Below are 24591 nucleotides of genomic sequence, written 5' to 3'. Positions count from 1 at the left end.
GATGAGATCGCTGAAAGGAGTACCAATAACTTTGTTAAGCATCTGCCTGCAGAGCTTAAAATCGCCTTCAGTTGTCAAACCCTCAATTGGACTTACAGGACAATGAATGCTCTCGTCGGTCATGATTTGGCTAACAGTGTTCATATCAATTTATAATGTATCAGAGTCTCTGTTTATTCCCGTTCGGTCGTATACGACGACCTTTGTGACCCTTTTGAATTTAATGAAAAAAAAAATAGTCTTATATCGCAATCACACGCTGAATGTGGGAGCTGAATGTGGCTTGAATGTGGAAGTCACCGGCCCGATGCCTGAATTTTGCGCGTGACGTGCAAAATTTAGCAACGATTCTCAGCAACCATCGGACTAATGTTGAATTTGTCTGAGCTATTCGAATAGATTTGACACACGCATCTGGATGAAAATAACTCGAATCTGCGAAATTTCAGCCGTTGGGCGATGACTGGTGACTTCCACATTCAGCTGCTATATTCAGCGTGTGATTGCGGCATTACGTATTTTTCATTAAATTGAGAAGGGTCACAAAGGTCAAGTGGGACTTTAAGCAATAATGATTTTTATCTTCAATGATAAATGCCATACATGAACATTCCTCGGAGAAAAGAATGCAACAATTTTTCGCGGTGGATAGGTACCTTAAATACATAAGGAAAGACTAGACGCAGCCCACGTGTCGGAAGAAATGCCGTGTATTTAGGCTTGTAATGTGCCATAATTTCCTGTCGTTGCTCATTTTTTCCAGGGACGAATGGTCGCCGTCCCCCCCCCCCCCCCCCCCCCCCCAGGATCAGTGCAATTTATTGTTCTTTGAAAATTTAGCACTGAAACGTTAAAATTAGCTTTCCCAAAGGGAAAAATAACAGAGTTTCAAACAATGGAAACTCATTAAACGGAGGCCGGCAACGTGGTGATACATTATAATTATCCATTTATCGGAAAATTACGATTAAAATCATGTAAGTCATACGCGATTAAAATCAGATTATTTCATCGACACTGACAACGCTGAAATTAGATTAAGGTATGAGAAAAAAATTGAAGCTTCAGTTAAGGTGAAATGCGACGGATACTAAAAAAATGTGATTAAAACGCCCGAGTGCGACTATTCGGGCCCCATTGATATCCGTGTTGCATACCCACGAAAGTGAAGGCACTTTGACTTCAGACACTAACCGGCCTCTGCCTCATCAGCGGTTGACAACGGCATCAATGACAACCAATCGTGATCTTCTCAACATTTGTTTCGATACCATCGCACGTTTATGATTTGCCATAATGCTTACACGAAAGAAAAGAAATGGGACGGTAGCTGTTGTAAGAAGTAAGATTAGCATACTCGTTAATTAAGATCAAATTCAGAACAAAGTTTTTGGTAAGTAGGATCAGCATTCTTGTTTATTCATACAATAGTCTTAAAAAACAAACGTCCGTTTTGCCAACCGATGTTTCTTCCCCGTAATCCAATCTCCAACGATTTGTTCGGTTTTCTTCCGGGCTTCAATTAGTTGAGGCGGATCATCTCGCGTCTCGGGCAACATGCTTGCACAGTGGGCCACTCCTGAAACCCAGAAAGAAAGATTCAATTGAAACAACATCAAAATAAGTTTCAAAGAAAGATGACGGTGAGCTAATTGGAGGATACTAAGTCTCCAGGTGTACACATATTTCCGAGATAATCTCATTGTTTAAAACAATAGTCCAAACCCACTCTGAATATAACTAATAGTGTTTCAATTCATTAGTTGACTATTTTGTGTATAAATTTAGGCGCATCTGGGGCATTTTAAATTATGAATTGTCTCTTATAGAAGAAATTGTTTAAAACCTTTGATATTGCTTAAAGCTGAAAATTTGTTGAATGTGATTTGAAGTACAAATATTCATGGCATGTTTTCCGTGGAACATGAAATACCGAGCTCGATTTGAAGATGATAAAGTATGCAGTAACCGCAGTTTTTCTCACTTTATTTTCACCAAAATTGTCCTATTTTCTCGTTATTTTTGCAAATTCATATTCCCGGCTACATTATTTACACCCCGTTAAGCAGAAAGGAACCAAACCACATCAGGTATTGCCAAGTTTGATCGCGCAATTTCATTTTATACAAGAAAACTGTTGTGCGGATTTTTGCGCGAATTTCAGTGAATTTTCCGCACAGTACAAAGCCAATTCCCTAAAATTTTCAAAGGAGTCCGCACAATTGTTCTCTTGTAAGAAATTAAATTGACCAGTTAAATTTGGCAATAGCTGATGTGGTTTGGTTCCTTTCTGCGAAACGGGATCCATTTTTAAGTACCCATTTACTCGTATGTACTCCAGCGAGCTGTGCATCACTAATGACACAATTTCATCTCATAACTTTTAATAGAGGCGTAGGAGGGGGGGGCAGGGGGGCCTGCCCCCCAGAATTGGCAATAGTATGCCCCCTCCCAGAGATTCTGGATGATGCAAAAACACCTTCTTCCGCTAACGGCAAGTCTCTGTCGCCGTGGCCCGTAAGAGGATGCCTATAAATAGAATAACCTGTTGGATGCAACAATTTCAAAGTATTTTAACCTTGAAATGCATACAACTGGGTGATTTTTAGGTAGAAATTGAAGGAAGGTTAGCGCCACAAGTGCCTCGAGATGCGCTCAAATAGAGTTAAATTTTCAAAAACTTTTTCGGGGGAGGACCCCCGGACCCCCCGATAAGCTAGGGGGTATTCCATGCCCTCCCCCGACCCCCCGGTGGTGGGTGGCCAGGCCTCCGCCCCCAGCAAAATGACCTAGCTACGCCTATGACTTTTATTGAAGTTTTTTGGAAAATGAAAGTCTCAAAAATTGTCATTATAGTGTGGACAAATTATTCTACGGTTAAGATTAGAGCTTACCATTAATGAGGATCGCATAACTCCCCTCCGGCGGGTTTGTCGTGATGCCAAGGGGAGACCAGGGATCTATTGATCCATGAATAAACACTACTCTTGATACAGGCAGTGAAAGACCTCCGTAGTTGGTATTAGTCTCCTCCGCGGATTTATTCAGGTGCTCACTATCAAAGCTATAGCAAAATTTTACACTGTTACGTAGATCCAAAACACATTTTTAGTAAAATCGAGTCGTCATGATGATTTTTTAAGTTTTAGTAAGCAAGCTCCCCTATATGCTGCGAGCTGTAAGTATTCTAAGTGAGGATACTTTCTGTCATTTTGTCTCTCTGTCCCCTATAATCCCTCATATCTGATTTTGTATTGAAGCACGATGTGCATATAACTCCGAGTGATTGCTTTTTGGAACAATTCAATAAGAACTACATCCTCTTACAAACGGGTAAGCTCCAACTCTTCAGTGAGCATGCATCTAGTCAATAGGCAAATCCTTTCAAAGATTTTTTATCAGTATCCTGAAAAAACTGATTTCATAAGCGTAGAATCAGCTTTTTTATTCGTGCAGCGAAGTGTAGATTCCTCTATTATAGACTGATGAGCTACAATTTATGAGTGTTGTACCCTATAAGATTGCCAAAAACACAACTTTTTTCTCAACAAATATCTTGAAACATTTATTAATACCCAAGGTTATAGGACATTTCGTCAACGATTTTTTTGTCCGCGCCCCTGTTTTTTCCAGTAATTTACGTCCACGCGTTTTTCCAGCTCGGGAGTTTTGGTCCACGTGCCAGTTGAGACCCAAAGTTAATTGGCCCACATGTAAATACAAACGATAATTGCTCACGACGTTTTTGGATGAAAATAAATAATGTCTTGGAAGAATGAGGGTTTGCTTGTTTTTTTGTTTTGTCTGTTTGGTCCAACGGAGAATAATATATAGTTGAGAGTTTTGGTAAAAATGGGGGAGCGTCAATTCCATGAGACAAAATTCACTAAAACTCTCTACACCTCTTTGGTGTAATAGGACTTAATTACCTTTCAAGAAATTCCCATCTTGTTATACCTGAACCGGATAAACCTCTATATTTGCCTCAGTTAAAGGATCTTAGATTTTTCCTGTGTACGATAAGTATCTTGATTTATTTTGCGAGGAAAGATCTGTACTTTTAAAGGATGCGTGTCATTCTTAATACGTTCAATTCCGTATAATACTGTGCAACACCTCTGTTGTGAAATAGTTGCTTGAGGCTCAGGCGGCGCCGCACGGCAGGTGGGCTGCCAGCGCGGAACGCGCATTGGCGCCTACAAACCTAAGTGGATACTTCAAGCATTGTGTAATGCGTGAAGTATCCACTTAGGTTTGTAGGCGCCCCTGAGCCTCTCTCAGCTCTGGCAGCACGCCGCGCCGCTCCGCTCTGTTAGGCCTTAATATTTACACTCGCATAGTCAGCGTTTTTTAACTCATGATTTTGAAATGTTTGCACACTCTGCATTGAGTATTCTTATTTAAATTGATGGGAAAAAATATGTATCAATTTATCAAAGGGGAATAATAATATAATGTGTATTTTTTAAATATTGGTTGTTCCGTGTCAAAAATGATTCCTTAAGCACTTTCATTTTTTTTTTTTACATTTTGTGCTTTTATTGTGCTGCAGCGAGGTGTACGTGCAACCAAACGCTCAAAATTTGACGTATTTGACTCTAAAAGATCGATGTACAAATGGGTTTAAACTAAAGATTGCGTGTTTCTTGGTTTTTTCCCCTCGTTTATTCATTTTTGTAGATTCTGTCGGCACAACTGCGGCTCATTGAGTTTAATGTCGCTTGGAAAAGGTTTTACAAATATTTGTCACGTTTTAAAAATATGAATATTTTCAAAATGAAGTAATTATTTCGTAAAGAAAAAATTAAAAAAATAAAATAGTACCTATACTTATATGAGGTATATTGTACATCGAACATTTTAAGGATAGAAATAAAACCAAATATTCACCAATGACGATTTAAAAAGATGATTCAAAAGGAGAAAGTAATAACATTTCATTTAGAAAATGAACAACCATAACAACACCTCCTTCTCTTTCAATTTCCCATTTCCATATCGTCAATATAATTTTACATACCGACTAAAATATAACGCTTGGACCAAGTCACTGTTGCTTATTTTACGCGTGGGCGTAAACTACTGGACAAAAAAGGTGCGCGGACAAAAAATCTCTGACAAAATGTCCTGAAACCATAGCCAAAGAGAAGGAAATTTCAAAGGTTGAGTGTCAATACCCCCAACAAATTGATTTCCTCATATTGTCCATATGCTAAAATCTGATTGCAATAACTCATTGATTCTTTTTATACTATTCTTGAAAAAAAGTCAAAGCTGAAGATTTTGTTTTGCTATGCATGGACCAGTACCTACGGATCAAGAGCATTTTTTTTTCAATCAACCGCAGCAAGAGAGAGCTCTTTTAAGTACTTAGGCTGTTTTAGTCGATAGTGAGTTCATTTTTTTTCTTCTTTTTTTTTCTTTTCTTTATAATAAGTAAATTTTCAGTACAAATATGACCCAGAGTCGCCACCTCTTGTGACGTTTTATTTAAGAGTAATCAAAATAATATTTAAAGTATTTTTGAGGTTAATCTGCTAAAATTTACCTTGGTCCGTACACATCAGTGCACAAGTCAATAAAAAACTGCGCCGGGAACTGGTCCCCGAATGTATCATTTTTTTCACCCGACGATTGAAACCATCCAAACTCTGTGCAATGTTGGTAATACAATTGTCGCCCTAAAATAAATGGGAAAGACAACTTCATGAGCAATACTGTTATTTCAGCCTATTTGTTTCCAATATTTTCAATATATCTTGTCCCTGGATCAATCTCTTATAGAAATTGAGTAAAATTTATGGCTTTGAGTGATTTTAACATAGCAATGTGACAAACAAAAACTTACAGTACGCAAGGAAACAATTATTATTAAAACAAGGGCAACAAGTGTCGTCACTTACAGAAATTGGTTTCCGGACCATATGAAGTATCCTTTAACCATTCCACCATCCCATCGTATTTGTGATCCGTACATTTCTCACCATAAGAAGCCAAAAGAAGTTTGTGCACTTCGGCGTAACGGTGGACCTGTAGGTTTCAAAAGGAACAGTTGCTAATTCAGAATCACAGGGCGTATTTATTGTCTATTTTTCATTAATTTAATTTGATCATAACAAGATAATTCGATTATGAATTAAAGCTTTGTAGAAAAACATTAAAGTAACTTTCGAACATATTTTAGTATAAATTAGTGATAACTCATCATGTAAATGTATGTGGTAGTTTAGATAGCTAAGCAAAACAATTCAACTTCATCCTCATTTGGAAAATTGTTCTGTTTTTTTCGGAATTTGAACGGAGACAGATCATATAGCCATTGATGAAGTACACGGAAAGACTCTATGGTTATTTATACAGGAATGAAACTCAGGCTCAAATGCACATCAATATTTTTGGGTCAGATAACACAGCTCGACAAAAATAATCGAACGAAATTCTCCACGACTTTAAATGGTTCTCTATCAAGTATTCTGAACCCGTAAATCCAGAAATGACCTTTCATATAACCAAACCTCCTGGGCATTTAAAAGGACGCAAATTGACCGGGAAATGCTTATTTTCGGAAAAAAATGGGTTTCCCGGAAAATTGGAAGGGGGATGAGAACCAGTCTTTGGATTTAACGGCTGATCTATCGCACACGAAGAAAACATTTTTTTCTGGAAGCAGGGCTAGAGCGCGAAACTTTTTCGCACGTATGGGATGTTCGTTTTCTCGGGCTATTAGAAGTATTAATAATATTTAAGATATAAATATTTAAGAAGGCCAACATTTTTGACTTTGGAACATTCTTAAATTTTCTATCGCATTACTTGATTTGCAAAAAAATTGCGTGCGGAACTTTTAGATCACACTGTATATACTTCAGCGTGCCTCGTGAACTGTTTGTTGGTCGTCCCTTTAATGATGAAAACTTAAACGGAGAGGGCAAAGACGACTGCATTATGAGCTCCTATGTGGAGCACGAAAAATCAGCCTCAATATGTCCAAGCATTGATTTACTTACAGGACAATGAATGCTTTCATCGGTCATGACATTGCACATAGTGTTCATGTCAATATACGCTGCATCTGAGTCCGTGTTCATGCCGATGTGGTGGCTCTGGACGGCGTGAGTATAATCAATCCTGAGACTGTTGAAAAATGTCATAATGTCTTTTTCATTCCATTCAAGGGGCTCACAAAGCCTAAGAAAGAAGTAAACCCCAACTATTATTCCTTTCGCACTGATGAAATACAACACATTGAATCTTTCTCATAAAAAAAACGGAAACATTCCTTCATGACCTCATCTTTGACGCACAAGGTAAATTGTTTTGAGTAACATGCATATAAATAGCCGCTCATCAGGAGAGGGACTTTCGTACTTTAAAACTCAAATCAAGACGTTCGCAATTTCAGCAAAATGGATTTTACTTTTACCTAAATTTCGTACTTTTGATCCGTCTAGACACAAACAGTCTCCTTGACTTTTTCAACAACACAAAGATACTTCTCTCTGTCAGCAGTTGCGTATTATTCTGCTGTCTAAAATGTTCGGAAAACTTATGATTTCATTGTATCAATTCTAGCGTGATGAATGAGATAAGCATTTACAGAGATCGCTGTGATATTCATATTATCTTTGCATACCTACGTTACGGAGAATATACAAACCTAAAAAGTTCACGGTAGTGTTCTCTTTTTGTTGCGTTGCTCATACCATCAATGAGTTTCTGATTGGCGGCTTTTATGGCGTCAACACATTGTGGATTCACCAAAGCCAGTGAATCGCTAACTTTTTGCATATATTCTGGTGAAAAAAGTTGAGCACATTAGAAAATATTCTCAATTATAACAATACTCATCTTATATTGCCCAAAAACTCATGCTACACGCATCAGAATTCAAAATCATCTCCCCTTAAACATCCACCCTTTCAACTCTGATAACCCAAATGTCTCTGCCGAAATTTTAAAACTTTTTAAACAACGCAACTACAACTCAAAATTTAATGTTTCCTCCTAGACTCTGACTTAAATAGCCATAGTTGCTGATCGTCTTATTGAAGTAACTGAGTACTTCATTAAGGAATACAAGGTCTAAGTTTGCGTTACCTATGATACAATGCAAAAAACAAAACAGAGAATCATACCAAAGGTAAAATGGAATATGACCAGGTAGGATGAGTAAATTTTATTCTTACAGAGATTTATAAAGGATCTTTCAAAGCGAGAAATAATCCACAGTAAGGTATTTTCAATATTGTATATAATGTATATTTCTTCCAGAGAAAAAAAAATTGATTTACAGGAGAACATGAGACTGAAACATGAAAATAACTGTTTATGGAATAGAAACATATTTACCTGAAAAATCTACTTTGGCCTGTAAAGGACTGCCGGAGGTCACAGCAGCAAATACCAAATGAGGGTATTTATATCGGAGCCAAGCTGCCAGTGATCCTCCATAGGCGCCTCCAAATACGATCCATTTTGGATTTTTGAAATCGTGAAGTGTGTTCATTCCTTTGATGAAATGCGCAAGATCGGCCAATGATTGCTCACTGCTCAAAAACTTTAATGATTCTAAGGATATATTTCTAAAAAACAGGATTGACAACTAGGTCAGTAAAATGATATACACAAGAGTTACCCAATGCTTGTAATGCAACGTTTTTGATGAGTGAATAAGGTACGTTAATTTTCGAGTATTCAGGCTTTGGATCTTCTTAAAGTGCATCAGCTAATGGTATAGAGCTTAATAGGCATGTGTTTCAATTTTAAATGTTAGTAACCGGGTGGCCAGGTATCGAAAGCTATTTTCAGATTAAAAAATTCACGCTGTATTTATTAGATAAAAATATAAAATCAGTATAGTCAATCGTCAACGTACAACTATTCAAGTGCGTATTCCATTCAGGACAACTGTTTCCTTAACTAGATGAAAGAGGTGAAAAAACGTACGGTTTGGGTTTACTTCCACCATAGAATCTATGCTCAACTATGAATTCAGCAGCACTGAACTTCTCGGCCATTCTACTCATATGTCCGTGCTTAAGCCATTTTGTACGAACAGCGCCGTAGCCTTCGACGAAGAGAAACACCAAATTATTATCGCCGTAGTTGTCCATTCTCACCGCATAGCGCTAGAACATACAACCGTACATAGTGCAAGACAAGAGTAATGGTACAGATTAGACAATTTTACACGATCCGATGGGTTCCGACTTTTCATACTTAAGTTAGAATTTCATATAAAACTAAGAGTACGCGCATGGTTGCTCTAGAGTACCTTTATAGAGAGAGTTGAGACAACGCGGCTTATGGATGTCACAAAAAGGAATAAACATTACACAAATCGGACGATTTTTGTAATCTTTGATTAACCCATTTCCGAATTCTTATTTCCGTTCCCTCTCTCATTCTTTTTGTTCCTTGCCGTGCTCCCCATTCCCCGGTCCATTCCGGTCAGTGATGCCAGGCGTACGGATTTATCCGTGCCGCGCGGACATTCCCTATACCGACACGGACCGCGTACGGACAAAAACCTTATGGGAAAAACGCTTCCCTATCTTAAAATATATGTACGCGTGACGTCACAGAATGACGCTCAGCCAATAGTAGCACGGAGAGCGGTAGAGCGTACGGATCTCGTACACGGAGCATCCGGGAACACTGATTCCGGTATATAATCTTTGCAATTGGTGGAAATGTAATGTTTATTCCCGTTTGTGACGCTGTGAAAGCCTAAAATGCGGGAACCAATCAGAAATAGATTCACATTGTCTTTACTCTCAGTATAAAGGAACTCTAGCCCCCCCCCCCCCACACCACCGTCTGAGGCTATAGCTTCGCGAAATCTCGTAATGTAATCTAAATAGTGCGGGATCACCACTCCACCCAGAGACTATTTTCTATCGATAGCTGCAAAAATCATGATGGTCGGATCAGATCTTCAGAGCAAACTGTGACAAAAGTTTTACACTTTAATGTTTAATTGGTATAATTCACATCTTTGATCCATTATAAGTTGTGGTGTTTCTCTCCATTATATTAAAGGTTGTACGGAGTAAAAATTTATTGTACCTGAAGCCAAGTTTCCGTGCAAGCTGGATTGAAATGATCAAGCTTCTGCTCGAACCATTCCAGTCCATCCTCGACATTTGGAACGGAATCATGGAAGTCAAGCTGTCTCAGCATTTCCTCAGAGGCGAATCCTGGTCGCCAAGTAGAAGCTGATGCTGCAGAAATTAGGAGCAATGTATACGCTGTAAGGTGGATAGGTAGTGTCTGCAAACAAAATAAGATCCTAGAACAGCTCGTGGATTGATTGGTGTGAAAACTATAAAGTTTAGAGACACCGTAGGGTTTTGCCAAGTTTCATAACTACGTAGAGCTCTCCAAAATAGACCATATTTTTACATTTTTCATCGGGCTCTGAAGCGGAGTTCTGGAATATATGCATATCGACATTGAAACAACCAGACCGCGTATCTTGGTTTGCGACGTTGCAGATTTCCTGTCATATTTTATTGTTTAACTTGAACACCACTCAACGTCAATTAGTGAAAACTTCCGAGATATGTCTTCTCAGGGCGAGGAATATTGTATTTAAAATTCTAAGAATGATACGGATTTGTTTTCCTGGAGATTTTTAAATACCCCAAACAAGATACGTGCTCTGATAGTTTCGCCGTCAATTTATAAAGTCATTAAGGTCCTTCAGTGGAACCCCGACAAAATTCAATTAAAATACTTGTTGCAACTTTATTTTCCTTTTCCTCAAATGAATAGCTGCTTGCCATTATCTCAAATTTTTTAGTAGTACTCTGTAGAGAAATGTGTAACGCAGACTGCTGTAAATAGGAGATAACCTATTTAAACCATTAAAAATGGAATTTTCTAGCCTTTTTAAATTCCTGTTTGAGGAAATTTTAGAAATGCAGAAGGAACCCACAACGTGGTGCCAATTCGTGTGTAAGTATAAGTATGAACGAACATTTTATTTTTCCAAATACGTATACAAATTTGAAAATTAGATCTGCATAAAGTTGGGACCCTTCTGATGGTCTTTGGTTTACCCTTGAAACGTTCAAACGTGTGCTTATAGAGTAATCAGATTTGAATAGTCTAGTCTCATATTTTACCTTGCTCTTCTTCCGTTTTCTGCAACGAACCAATTCAGATGCTGAATTAAAAAAAAGGTTAGAGAAACGCAACTGTTTACTCACCATTTTCAGTAAGATTAACATATCTTCTTCATAACCAAAGCAGGTTTAAAGATATTTTAACTAATCAGACACAAACGCACTGTATACTGCAAAATTTTACATTAAGAACAAAAAATCACAACTGTCCAACTTCGATATTTCAAACCGTATTTAATGATCACTCTCTCCTAAATCCTCGAGCACTTCAAAAAAATTCGTGTCTTGTCTGAAGTTATGTTATCTTATGTCTGTACGTAAATCCATGCAATTCAGACGACACTAAGGTTCCGAAAAATGGATCTAGTTTTCTCAGCACTAAAATGTGATGAAAATTTGTAATCAAACGGTCCGATTCTGTCCCTGTCCTCTAATAGTGTCGTAAATTCTAGCCCGGCTGATGGGGCTCCTTTTACGAGGAGCTGCGAGGGTAGAGAGTTTTTATAATTTTATAATTTCAATCAGTACCAATACATTAAATTTTGATCTTTTAGAATGTATTATTCATTTTTACAATATACGGCATCATTGGCCTCAAACCATTGTCTGCAGCAAATGGTCTTTTTGTTTCTTTGAAAGAAATGAGAGACTTTTTTAATTATGATATAGCCATAATTCGTACAATCGTTTAGGAAAAATTCATTTGCTAAATGAAAAATGAGAAGGAAAGAATAGAAACCCTCTATAAAACCACAAAATCCACAAACTTTAATGAAACTTTGTGTTTGGAATGTGCCTGAAAGTGCATCTAAAAAAGAGCTAATTTGTCAAAACTTTCCTAGAGAGGCCTCCCGCACCCCCTTTTTTCAGGGTGGGCGGCAATGGCGGCATTCTGTATCCTCCAAACCCTCATCCTAAGTAGACTTATGGTTGGAGATCATTTTTCGGGGGGGGGGGGGTGGATCTATATCTAGCTATATATACACCAATAGTCGGGTAATTCACAGAACCAACTTACAAGGTAATAATTTGCTAAGAATGTTTGCAAACGGTAGCATTTTCGAAGCTGCAGACAACGAGGAGGATACTCTTATCATAGCAGGCCTACAATATTATCAATGCACGTGACCATGTGTATAATCACAGGTCAAAAGATCGAACTGGCATTTAAATGAAAACAGAATCAAACGCTGCCCCATCATTTGCTACATAGACCTTAGTCATGTTCCAACATTAGTTCATGTAAAAAATATTTCAGAGTTTGCGGTAGAGGTTGAGTGAAAGAAACAAAATAAAGAACGAGAAAGTCGTGCAGAAAATAACATCATCAGGTGAGTTTCAAAATAAACATCTCTCTCCTCAACAATTTCAAACCTAAAACGGACCGGGAGATGGATTTTGGATAAACATTGCTCAAAACGTTAGTAGATTTCTTCCTAATGGACCATCAACAAGAGAATTAAAACTTTTGCAAGGCATGCTTTTCCACCTGAAGTTTGTCTTAATTTGATGAATGTATTGGCAGTTATTGAGGTAAACTTGAAAGTGATACTTAAGTTAGCGTTTGTCTTTCACATTAAAAGTCATTTCAAACTACCCCCCCCCCCCCTCCCCCCGGAAAACCTCCCGTAAACGTTCGTCAAATTGGCCATTGAGAGTAGATTCGTCGTTAGGCATGTTGTGTGCGATGTTGTGTTTCAACAAAAGTTACCTCTTGCTTCAATGCAAAGCATTGTTTGTAAAAAAAAAAAAAAATCAGATCGCTAATTTTGAGAAAGGATTTCATCGTAAAGTACACTAAGAGTAGTTTCAGCGTCCAATTCAATTTCAGAGGCTTTGGTTTGTCTATGAGCGAGAGGTATGGATTACGAAATTCAAAATGAGCTTTTTCTTTTTTTGTGAATTGAATTGGAAATTGTTAATGTGTTTGCCGTGTTTTACGCAATACACTTTTGAGAAAACATGCGTTGTAATGCTTGGATATATCACTTCCTGGCTGGTGCTAAAAGCAACCAGGAATATAGATGAAAGTATCATACTTTTTTCCTTTAATCATATTATCAGTTCCTCAAAGATTCAGGAAATTTTCATTTCTCCCTGACAAGAGATAAGAGTAAGAGTAATGCAGGTAATTTTCACTAGAAGGAGTTTCCCCTCCTCTTCTAAGGTATTCAAATAACCATATGTTTTTATTTGCTTCACATGATTATGAATGCGGATGTGACCTTCTTTTCAGATGGCGCGAGCTGCAGCTAGATTTACCGAGGGGTATCGGTTCTCCTATCATGCTCCTTATCATCTGTTCGCTACTTTTCTCGTTTTGGCTACCTTGAATACTCGTGAGTAACCAAAATTTAATTCTATCACAGACATTTGATAAGTAACATCAATAACTCAATGGAATCCCTGGTAAAAATTGGCAGTAGAATGTGTGTTCCAAAATACTATAGACCTAAAGCCGGCTGTAAGATTTCCAATAGCTTCTGTAGCCGGCTGTACAATTTCTTATAGCCTTTTATAGCCGATGGCGATTAAGCAACAGCCAGACGATAAAGTTTATGCTAAACGTTACTACGGATACTTGAACTCAGTTAGTTTTTGGACTACCGCTCTCTTTTTGTGCCGTAGTATCTTGATTTATTTTGCGAGGAAAGCTCCGTACTTTTGAACGATGCCTGTCTTTCTTAATATGTTGGAGCGCCTTCAATTTCTTATGATGCTGTGCAATACCTCCGGTGTGAAATAGTTGCTTCAGACGCCGTGGCACGCTGCGGCGCGGCGCGGCGGGCGGGCAGAGAGCGCGAAACGCGCATTGGCGCCTACAAACCTGACAGGGATACTTCACGCGTTGCGCAATGCGTGAAGTATCCCTGTTAGGTTTGTAGGCGCCAGTGCGTCGCCGCTCCGCTTTGTGTTAGGCTCTAATATTTAATCTCGCAGAGTCAGCGTTTTTCAACTCATGATTTTGAAATGTTTGCACACTCTGTATGGACTATTCTCATTTTAATTGATGAAAAAAAAAATATGTTTCAAATGAAAATATTATGTGTGTTTTGTAAATATTAAGGTAGTTCCGGATCAAACTTAATGATTTCCAAAGCACACAAATTTCTGCACAATATCTTATAGCCTTTTATAGCCAATGGTGATAAAGTGTAAAGCCCGACGATAGGAAATATAGCCCGACTGTATACTTTTTTATAGCTTCGTATAGCTCGGATATATGATTTGCTCCGCTTTCTACAACCAGCGTAAGATTTTCAATAGCCTTCTTTAGTCGGCTATAAGAACTCCTATGGTATTTTGAAACACAGCTCCTATCGCCAATTTTGACCAAGGATAGTCGATTCACGATTTTCGAGATAAAATTGTTGTAATCCGATGATTTTTATGACAGTACTAACCAACAAATATCAGTGCAGTTAACTGCACCTGCATCATAATATTTGTGTACATCAAAATGAAATTTTTAATGTAGGTAACGCTTTTGATCTATTCGTGTTACAGGAGAAGTCAAGGGTGGATCAATTATCTCATTGAATGCCTCAACGGACACAATAAAGGATGGTGTTCTCATCCCTCACACAAAAAGCCAAGACCGCTATGAGCCTTACTATATAGGTATAAGAAGCGCCTTTTCGCAGTTCTTATAATTTCGGATACTCCAGGAAATGTAACCCATGACTCTTGCGAAAATTTTTTAGAGAGAGGGTGAAGGGCTCTTGAAAAATACAATGGTTTAACTTTCAAAAGGGCGCAGCAAAATTATTTTTGAGCCGTGATTTTTCTTCCTTTCGAAGACTCCTACAGATCTTAATACTTGAAAAAGAAATAGCTCAGTCAGCGATCTTAAAACTCTACTCCATCTGCTTGACGTTTTCAAACTGAGCCTTTCTCCCTTCCTACCTTTTCAAAAGAACATAGCTTCATTTATGCACTGACACTGACATATTGGACGTGTTTAAAATAAAAATGAACTATCTCTGTTTTCAAATGGGCCCTATTATGCATGTATTATGAGTCCGTGGCTCCGGCCACGATCATCATAGTTCCATTTTGATCTAAGTATTTCCAAATTCCAGTAAATTTCCAGTAAATTAAAATAATGTGTCCAATAAATGATGTACCTATCATGTTAGCGATCACGTGTAGTTAGTGTGATCTCCATTGATTTGCGGTTTTGCTGTCATTTGGTAATTTCAGAATGAATGAGTATCACCCACTAAAAGTCAGCTCTATGACGAAATGTATCGTTAATATCCAAAAATGTAAGCTGCATCTGAGAAAAAGTCCTACTTCGCTCCAGGCTCATTATTATGTTGATTATTTTCTGAATTCAACTCTAGGCATGACAAGTCCATTGGAAGACTCCGATTTGGAATATTCTCTGGACTATTACAGTGAAAAGGCTCAAATGAAGGAGTATGACTTTGATAGTACAGAAATTGTAAAAAAACTCGCTGACTCTGCAATGGCACACGATACACCCCCAAACCAATTTATGGAGGAAATCCATGATCTGATCAGTTTACAGAATCGATCTAGCAACGAACCGGATGAGAACACCGCTCGTGACGAGGTATTATTATATGTATTCAAGTCAGTACGGAGACAAAAGAATTGTTACTTTTGTCAGGTCATAATGGATTCCAGGCCCTACTCGCGGTTACAATTTTAGTTTGGTGGTAACTGTAATTCCGGTCCTAATGACCATGTGCGCCCGGTAAGCATTGTTACCGAGACCGAAATAATTTTTACCGCAAAAATGACATTGTACCTATGGCTAAACGGTATAGGTCAGTGGCGTGGCGTGAATGATCGATTATCGTCATCTCGCCATTTGAAGCTATGGTAATGAATCGATTACTAAGGTGTTCGCTGCGAACACCCTAATGATCGATCTTTTTTCATCGGTTTGAGTGGCGTATCGATCGATATATCGCAAAGCACGCCAAGCCACTGGTACAGGTATTACACCGAGGGTAACGACTAATTTCTTTATGTGAGGTCTCGGAAAATGTAACTGATTCTAACGACAAGTTAAGGCTTCTAATATTCCGACAAATAACAAAAATGATGCATATAAATTTTGAAAGAGAGTGATTTGAAATTATCTGCAAGACTGCGAATCGGCCATACTTTTTTCTCTCATTCTCATTTAATTTCAAAATCTCCAGTTCCTTTATGCTCTCTTTGTCAACACTCCCCCCTTACAATCGACCATATTTTACTTTCTTGCCCTAAAACCTATGCCACACGTATCAAAATTCGAAGTTCCCTCCCTCTTAATATGCACCCTTTGTGTTCAGATAGTCCAATAGTAGTAACAGAAATTTTAAAACTCTTCAAGAAACTAAATTTAAAAATTTAAAATTGCCTAGTCCCCGACGTAAATAGCCTAGATGCTGATCGTCGTTAAATAAAATTAACTAACTAACTATCATAAAAACCATATTTATAAACCTCACGAATATTTAGGAATTTTTAAGTTCCTGAGGGAAAAAGCCGATTCTTAAAAGGTTCATGATTTTGTGTAAATATGGGAGGAAAAAATTGGCACCCACTAAATAATTTATTAAGAAGACTCAGAGCTGTAGCTTCAAGTTTCAAAAATATTCCTCCGCTCACTTTTTTGTTTTTTTGAATTTCAAATTAATCTTCTACTTTTAACAAATTTGTATTATATTTTATTCACTTTCATACGTGCCTAGTGCGGTGATCCCTGGACAAACAGGGCCCTAATAATAGAAAGGAGAATACTAAATTTTCAGTTGAATTTTATACGGCTCTGAACAGCTTTTTCATCCGTGACATTTTCTTACGAATTCTGTTCAAAATGCGTTGTTAAACTCTTGCGAGTTGGTTTATCCGCCTTGTTTACGCATCTTCCTTTGTTTCTTTTTACTTTAGCTTCCATTAGGGGTTAGTGACACGCTCTTCAAGCGTGTGACTGAGGGCTGGAAGAACGAGCTGAAACGTCTGGAAAAGAAATACAACGTAAGCTCAGAATGCGCTAGTTCAGATTCCGTTACAGCAACCAGACTTAATCTCATGTTTCCTCATTACCTCAACTTTGGTCAAAAGCCTCTGGCGGCTCCGTCCGAAATTAGTTTGAATATGAATGGAGGAAGCACTTATGATCCTTTCGGTTACACTACAACAGACAGTTACAACTCATACTACAAGAGAAGATCGCCTACAACCACCCCTAGGTACAACAGTTACAGCACCGAATACAAAATACCGGCGATTTTTAAACGGCCGGAGTTTGGCGGGTTGATCCCAAGATTTCAAGACCTGGACCAGAAAATACTCATAGGTAAATGTTTCAAATCACAGCATTTCCTTGCATGGTTAGGAAAAATTTAAATGTTTAACCCGGCTGAATATTCATTTTAGTGAAAAATCACTCTTTATTTTAGCGGACTTTCTTTTTATTCAAGCAAAAACCCTATTGCCATTAAAGATCGGAATGTGCAAGACAGGAAAGCGATGGCGATGTTAAATGGGGTTCACTGGGACCAGAGTATCTCCGAGGAGACCAAAAAAAAAATTACAACGTCATCGTGAAAAGTATCGTAACTTACGGGAGTGAGGTCTGGCAACTCAAGAAAAGAACTGAAGACATGCTTAGGGCAACTGAGATGGACTTTTGGCGAAGGTCTGCTGGGATATCGAGAAGAGAGCGTATCCGCAATGAAAAGGTACGCGAGATAATGGGTGTGGAGAAGGACATTGTGCACGATATCAGGTCCAAGCAGTTGGTCTGGTATGAATATGTGCGAAGGATGGCAGATGATCGGTTGCCCAAGCAGGTCTTCGATTGGGTTCCTCCCGGAAGGCGACGGCGTGGACGTCCTGTGAAAGGTTGGCGACAAGGGGTGGAGGAGGAGATCAGAATATGCCAATTGCCTGATGATCTCTGGGAGAATAGGGGGCAATGGCGTTTGGGCGTCGCAGAGCGCGAGGCGGCGCTATAAAAGCGGCTTAATGTATGTATGTAAAAACCCTATTGAATCAAGAGTATTTTTTCTTGCCAATGTTTTTAAGAGTCGGGACTTTAAATCCTAGCGACTTTTTTTCCAGCGAGATAAGATCGAAAATATAGTGGTGCTCCCATTAACACTACTAGTTCATCTACTTTGAAGGTTCCTTTTTAATACTTATTAATTGACTTCTTCCTTATGTATTTAGATATTTTTGATCACCATCATAAACTTACTTTTGTATATAGGCTTACATTTGTACGCGATGTACGGGAATGACCAGAATGATGCGATGCCGTTCAGAACCAAATGCGTGATGCTAAGACGGAGAATGGAGAAATGTGTGCTATCGGACAAGCGAAGGAACCGGTTCTTGTTGAACAATGGCATTTTCAACTCCTCTAACCAGTCATCACTGCATACTGCATACCTAAATCTTCCGGCAGATTTCACTCGTAAGATAGAATGGGATCTTTTCGATCTTTCAGAAAACTCTGGAATGTAATAATACGTCAAATACCAGATTTAGTATATACCAAACGAGTTTTAAAGAGTTGCTTTTGAGCATTTGCAAAAATGTCAAATTACAAAGACATCTGTGAGCGGAGATGATGCAGAAGTGCACTTATATACTGCCTCAAGCAAAATTATGGCGTCTAGACGATCCTGCAGCAAGTGACTACGGTTGTTATCACTTTCTGTGCAAGACACGTGGGTGACGAAAACACGTGGTTTATTTTGAATACCAAAAGTTCTGTAACACGCTGCTATCACAAAACTTGCGCACTTGAAACTTTTAATCGAACGACGGATTATTTGATGTGACCTTGCCGTGGCGGTCTGTTCACATCGTGCTCGCTTTAATTTGGTTTCTCTCCTGCTTTTTTTAAACACTAATTCATACTCTTTCAACTTAGTGACTTGCGTAAAAATACACCGTGCAAAGTACGCATTTGCTCTGATTTCGTGAATGTGGATTCTTATGTAATAAACGATCGATTTTACGATGTTGTGATGTATTTATTTTGATTTTTCCTGACTATAGGTATAAATTCTGTTGGATTTGGATAGCGATAAGAAAGAATTGCAAAAAATGAAATTTACGCTAGTTATTATTAATTGGACATCATTTTGCAATTAAAGCTACTATAATTTCTGGCCCATCCAAAAAAAAAAACAAAAAAAAAACACGTATGTGTGACGAAAAAGTATTAGTACGAGAGTCGTCTTTAAACTAAGCAAGAATTTTCAATACCTAATTGACACCAAATTGAAAAATGAAGTTCAATTTAGAGGCGTTCTTACTGATACAACGACCAAAAAATAAATCCCATAAACCGACACATAAATATTTCTCTTTATGATTCTTTAGAGGCTGATTCTTTTGAACTTTATTAACACATATTTCTAAAGTATTGCGACTACCAAGTATTTGTATTCATACCTTTTCAACGGTCATCCATCGCAATATATTGCCTCGTTATTTTCGGGAGCGTTTCCTATTTTTTCCCCTAAAATTATAAATAAATGACGTCCCTTGGGATAGGACAACTCAATCGGAAACTGCTCTATCACATAAAATGTCACCATTTATGAAAAACTAAGATGAGTGCTTCCAATTTGGACTACTTGCTGCGTGAGATCAACTTCCTTGGTCGATACGTTTCTCTTAGGAACAAAAGTCGCCTTAAATTAACAGTGTAGATAATTTGACATACATAGATAAACACCACGCTATGTTCATAAGTATCGTATTAAAACAGAACTTTGGTATTTTCGCTCGCGTGTTATTTTATAAAATTCCTGGATTTAAAGTACCTGAACAACTCACAGCATTGCATGAGTTGATTGGAAATATTTACCTCGTTTCTTCATTCTATATACTAAGAAATATCTGTATGATGGTGAACGTCTTCTTGAAATATATCGGCCCTCATTAAAATCTGTTCCTTTTCTTCAAATTTCTATGTTCTTTATTTTTCCTACTTTGATTCACTTATAATATAGTGTTTAAAATATTCAAAAATGTAGTACTGGAGCTATTCACGCTTTTGGGAAAAAGTTGTTATCAAATCAAGTAGCAACAGTTGTGAATAAATTATATCAACCTTGATTTACCATACGGTTAAACTGTGGAGTGTTTGTAAGTAAGAATCAAACGGTGATTATAGAAGTAAAGTAAACTAGCTGCTTCAGCTCGCTACGCTCGCTTGCGCCGCTAGCCGGGGGCAAGCCCCCTGGACCCCCAGTTACTCGCTCCGCGAGCCAAATTTTGCTACTACCAGTGCTTAGAGGACTTCCTGGAGGCAAAATGAAAAATTCAAAAACAAAGAATAGGAAACTAAAAATTACCTACTTTTAGAAAAAGAAACAACCTTGAAAAATAAATAACACTCCTGGAAAAGAAAATCAGAACACTTTTTGAAAATGTAACGGTGCGAAAGGGTGAAGATAAATCACCAATCTTGGAAGAAGACATGAGCCGACCCCCGACATGAGTGAAACTGCCGAAGAACCAATGCTAGGGTAGACGGGTGACACGTGTTGTGAGCAGGTAGGGATGGGTTTACGTGGAGAGGGAAACGGAAAATCAGAGGGTGGGAGGTCCCCCAACCATATGACTCGTCCAGCGTCAAAAACGCAAATATGTCGTTATCAAATCGAGGTAAATTTTGCAACTTCGGTCGCGCAAATCGAAAAACGAAGGGGTCTTGGCACATCTAGACCCTATGAGCTTTCATTTAAAACAAATCCGAGGAAAATCGGTCCAGTAGTTTCCGAGATCGAATTAGCACAAACTGTCCAGCGTCAAAAATGCAAATATGTCGTTATCAAATCAAGGTAAATATTGCAACGTCGGTCGCGCAAATCGAAAAACCAAGGAATGTTGGCACGTCTACAGCCTAAGAGCTTTCATTTAAGACAAATCCGAGGAAAATCGGTCCAGTAGTTTCCGAGATCGAATTAGCACAAACTGTCCAGCGTCAAAAATGCAAATATGTCGTTATCAAATCAAGGTAAATATTGCAACGTCGGTCGCGCAAATCGAAAAACCAAGGAATGTTGGCACGTCTACAGCCTAAGAGCTTTCATTTAAAACAAATCCGAGGAAAATCGGTCCAGTAGTTTCCGAGATCGAATTAGCACAAACTGTCCAGCGTCAAAAATGCAAATATGTCGTTATCAAATCAAGGTAAATATTGCAACGTCGGTCGCGCAAATCGAAAAACCAAGGAATGTTGGCACGTCTACAGCCTAAGAGCTTTCATTTAAGACAAATCCGAGGAAAATCGGTCCAGTAGTTTCCGAGATCGAATTAGCACAAACTGTTGGAGGCCAAAAAAGGCCTTAGGATATTAAATATATAGATGATGAATGATAAGATGTTAGAATATTGTTGGGTTCACACTATTCTGAAGGGAAATCAATGTCAAAGATACCAACAATAAACTTGGATAGATTACCTCAAGCTCTTGAAAGTTTGAGTATAGTTTTAGCGTACTTATCTTTAAGTAATTGTGACGAAGGGAAATATTAAAATTTTTAAGAAATCTTAGGTAATTGTTTTGATGCCAAAAGTTTTGACAAGGAAGCTTATCGATGATGATGAATCTTGACATCAACATTTTTTTATGAAAAATGTTGAAATTATTATGGGACCGGTACATACGAGCCTTTGCAAAAACATCTATAAAAAAAGAATCGGACACCAAATTGAGAACAAAGAAACAAAGTGAGTGTTAACACAGCAAAATATAAAAGAGACGTATTCGGGTTTCGCTTGTTAACTTTTCTTCCAAATCATAGTATAGAGCGCATCAAGCAAAGAGCGGAGAGTAAAGAGCGGCATGCGGCATTGCGAGTTCTCGCCTCGCGCCATCGCGCCTTCAATTTTGTGAATGCAACACGGACATCCATTAAGTACGAATAGTTGTATCTCTGCGCCGTCATCAACGTGCCTCATTCCCCTCGATCTATTTCCATTTGAATACTTGTGTCTTATTCGTATTGGTGCTTCAATGGCTGCGGGAGCAATATAGCTGAAGGTAGGAGAGACGTAATCTGTCCTCGCTTAGGTATTTACTCTTCTCCCGAATTTGAGCGAAGCCTCATTAGCAGCATAGAGTAGAGCATGAGTGGTAAATGCCGAGGAGAAACATTCGATTTAAAATTCAATAATGCTCACGGAGTGCTCACTCTATTTGGACTGCATTTTGCAATTTGGACCTATAAATTCTGGCTCATCTGAAAAAACACTTATGTGCATAGGGAAACTAATGGCACATACCTACGTTGTTTTAAAACTGGGCCTGAATTTATAGGTCCAAATTGCAAAATGTAGTCCATTTCATTTTCACACAAAGTATAATAATTCTACCACTGTAAAGGCCCACGCATGCAACTCATTGGATATGAACGTAGAAAACATTATCACCAAATGTTTTCTTTTTTAAAGGTGGCCAATACCTTGATTTAATTCCTCCCCCCCCCCATATCTTTGTCTTTATCTCCTCCCATTTTTGCCTTACTTGCAGTTAAAACTCTCTCTCGCTCTCATTCCCTCTTCATTTCCCTCCCTCTCATTTTTCCTCCTTGGTACTTATTTCCATCCCTGTAAATTTGGAAGATGTTAATGGCTAATATTATGTCATGCCGCCTTAAAATAATCAGATTAACCCACTAATTGACCCATTTCAAATATTCATCGAGTCACCCCAACATTCTTTAAGAGATCACTCTTCGAACATTCTTTGTTTTCGTCTCATTATTCTATGAAATGGACATAAACATTTTTATAATGCTGAGGTCTCCTTAACGATAAGTTTTAAGCAGATTAAATTACGCGTTTCCGACTACTAATTAAATTTTAATAATTCGACAATTATTGACAGAAAGGTCTTCAAAGATTTCTAGAAATAACTACTGCAACTTTTATCTCTAGACGCATCTGACGTCATATTATTGTTTCGTCTCGATTAACATTTCATGAATTCATTGATATCTTAAGACTCGCCCACTCGAGTTTTCCAAAGGAACAATACATTGTTTCGTCGCCTACCCGACTTAAGGGGGTAACTACTTTTTGCAATGAACCCTGTCTTCCATACAATTCAATGCTTTTCCGGGCTCATCTCAATGTGCAGTTACACCTTCATGTTAGCCAAGCGACGATTTGTTTGACTTTGCCACTGAGCACTTAATGCGCATGTTTCAGTTGTCCGTCAAGTCACAGGGTTGCCTTGTTAATATGTTTTTGTTTGACATAGAGGCTTGGTGGAATATGTTCACTCAAAGTCGGAGATGAAATTATCGATTAATGTTTTTTAAAATATTTTAATGCTTTTACTATGTTGAACCTAGTAACTTTTCGTCCGGAGGGATATTACTTTTTGGTCTAAGAAATTCGATGCAACTCCTCAAATGCGTAACAAACCTGCAATGTAGATTTTCAATGGAGCGTAATGTGTGGAATTCCTTGAAATAAGTGGGTATGCGTTTCATTTGTAGGCAGGGGTGGATCCAGCAAATTGGCAACATCGTCACTTCTCCATTTAAACTATCGAAATGTATCGATTCTTGGAGGAGCCAAGTGCTCGGACAAAAATCGATTATTTGCATAGGTTTAAATGGAGGCAATCCGGTGTTTCCAAATTGCTAGATCCGCCTTTGTTGTAGGTAAACCTACAGTAAAAGACAATGACTTTATGCCAGAGGAAGTAACCAAAATGCAAGTTTGTTACGATATCCCAACATTATTCCAGTCGTCAAGTGAGCAGCGTTACGAATGTTGTAATATTTGTAATATGAAGTAAACATGTACACAAATACCTAGTTAACGCGAATATAATGAGGAGGAAAGTAATTCATTGATTTTTATTGACAACGCTTTTATTAAAGATAAAATTTAAATTTTGCATGGTGATTTTCCTTAAAATGGCTGGAGAGGAGTCTTGCAGAAACTCTGAAGTGGAGAGAATGGATAACAATTAATCCGCAACTTAAGTGATTTTCGGAAACAGGAATAGGAAAAGGGAACTACTTCAACTCATGAGGGATCACACTTCAAAGTAGCCACTGTCATATTGTAGACCGTTAAGAATCTACATTCATGAACCAGATTTCCTGCGGTTTATCAAGGTACGTTGTTTTCTTCTCTTTTTGCGTCCTACTCAAGTGCTAGTAAAATAATACTGTCCTAAATTACTATGAACACCAAACAAGAGGATAAAACTTATGAAAATTAAAAACCTACACATCGCTCTTTGAAAAAAAACAACAACAACAAAACAGAAATATAAAAGAGTATTTTGAGTTCCCTTCAATAATAGAAACTACCTGAAAGTGAATGTCTTTCAACAGCCGTCCTGTTATAGTAGTTGCCACGTTATTTAACTAACACATGAATCTTAGAGCTAAAGATAAAGAGTCCGATTATATCAGGCTCAAAAATTATCTGAATAAAATAAATGGATTCA

General features: G+C 38.1%; 3 protein-coding genes across 6 annotated transcripts in view; 2 read left to right on the top strand and 1 right to left on the bottom strand.

Annotated features, from left to right (window-relative positions):
* Positions 1–1375: 1375 nt before the first annotated feature.
* LOC109030579 (putative serine protease K12H4.7) overlaps positions 1376–24591 on the bottom strand; it is a 24264-nt gene continuing 1048 nt past the window's right edge. Inside the window, exons 1-10 of one of the 4 annotated variants that reach the window (XM_072298456.1) lie at positions 20472–20615; positions 10069–10272; positions 8947–9128; positions 8350–8582; positions 7658–7793; positions 7008–7188; positions 5904–6030; positions 5549–5681; positions 2895–3064; positions 1376–1579 (exon numbers count right to left, since the gene is read on the bottom strand). In XM_072298456.1, the coding sequence (XP_072154557.1) occupies positions 1434–1579; positions 2895–3064; positions 5549–5681; positions 5904–6030; positions 7008–7188; positions 7658–7793; positions 8350–8582; positions 8947–9128; positions 10069–10272; positions 20472–20594 (1635 nt within the window). In that variant the 5' untranslated portion in view covers positions 20595–20615 and the 3' untranslated portion in view covers positions 1376–1433. Of the gene's footprint in view, positions 1580–2894; positions 3065–5548; positions 5682–5903; positions 6031–7007; positions 7189–7657; positions 7794–8349; positions 8583–8946; positions 9129–10068; positions 10273–11213; positions 11505–20471; positions 20616–24591 lie in introns of those variants that run through there. The other 3 variants (XM_072298457.1, XM_072298459.1, XM_072298458.1) reach the window with 3 other exon arrangements.
* Positions 12301–19119, top strand: LOC109030577 (uncharacterized). The gene is made up of 6 exons (XM_019041612.2): positions 12301–12460; positions 13366–13468; positions 14637–14750; positions 15476–15708; positions 17040–17448; positions 18364–19119. The coding sequence occupies exons 2-6, from the start codon at positions 13366–13368 to the stop codon at positions 18618–18620; spliced, it is 1116 nt and encodes a 371-aa protein (XP_018897157.2). The 5' UTR covers positions 12301–12460; the 3' UTR covers positions 18621–19119.
* The window catches only part of LOC109030576 (putative serine protease K12H4.7), a 13464-nt gene continuing 12824 nt past the window's right edge, over positions 23952–24591 (top strand). The window contains exon 1 of the mRNA XM_019041610.2: positions 23952–24253. The gene's annotated coding sequence lies outside the window, so the exon portion shown is untranslated. The remainder of the gene's footprint in view (positions 24254–24591) is intronic.

The sequence above is a fragment of the Bemisia tabaci genome, chromosome 3 (genome assembly GCF_918797505.1).
Source record: "Bemisia tabaci chromosome 3, PGI_BMITA_v3".
In the NCBI taxonomy this organism is placed as follows: Eukaryota; Metazoa; Arthropoda; class Insecta; order Hemiptera; family Aleyrodidae; genus Bemisia; species Bemisia tabaci.
This window is presented reverse-complemented; position numbering and strand designations above follow the sequence as displayed.

Coding starts and splice junctions, on each gene's coding strand:
- LOC109030577 (XM_019041612.2), top strand. CDS start 13,366: ATGGCGCGAGCTGCAGCTAGATTTACCGAGGGGTATCGGTTCTCCTAT. Junction 13,469..14,636: donor TTTGGCTACCTTGAATACTC/GTGAGTAACCAA, acceptor TTCGTGTTACAG/GAGAAGTCAAGGGTGGATCA. Junction 17,449..18,363: donor GGACCAGAAAATACTCATAG/GTAAATGTTTCA, acceptor TTTTGTATATAG/GCTTACATTTGTACGCGATG.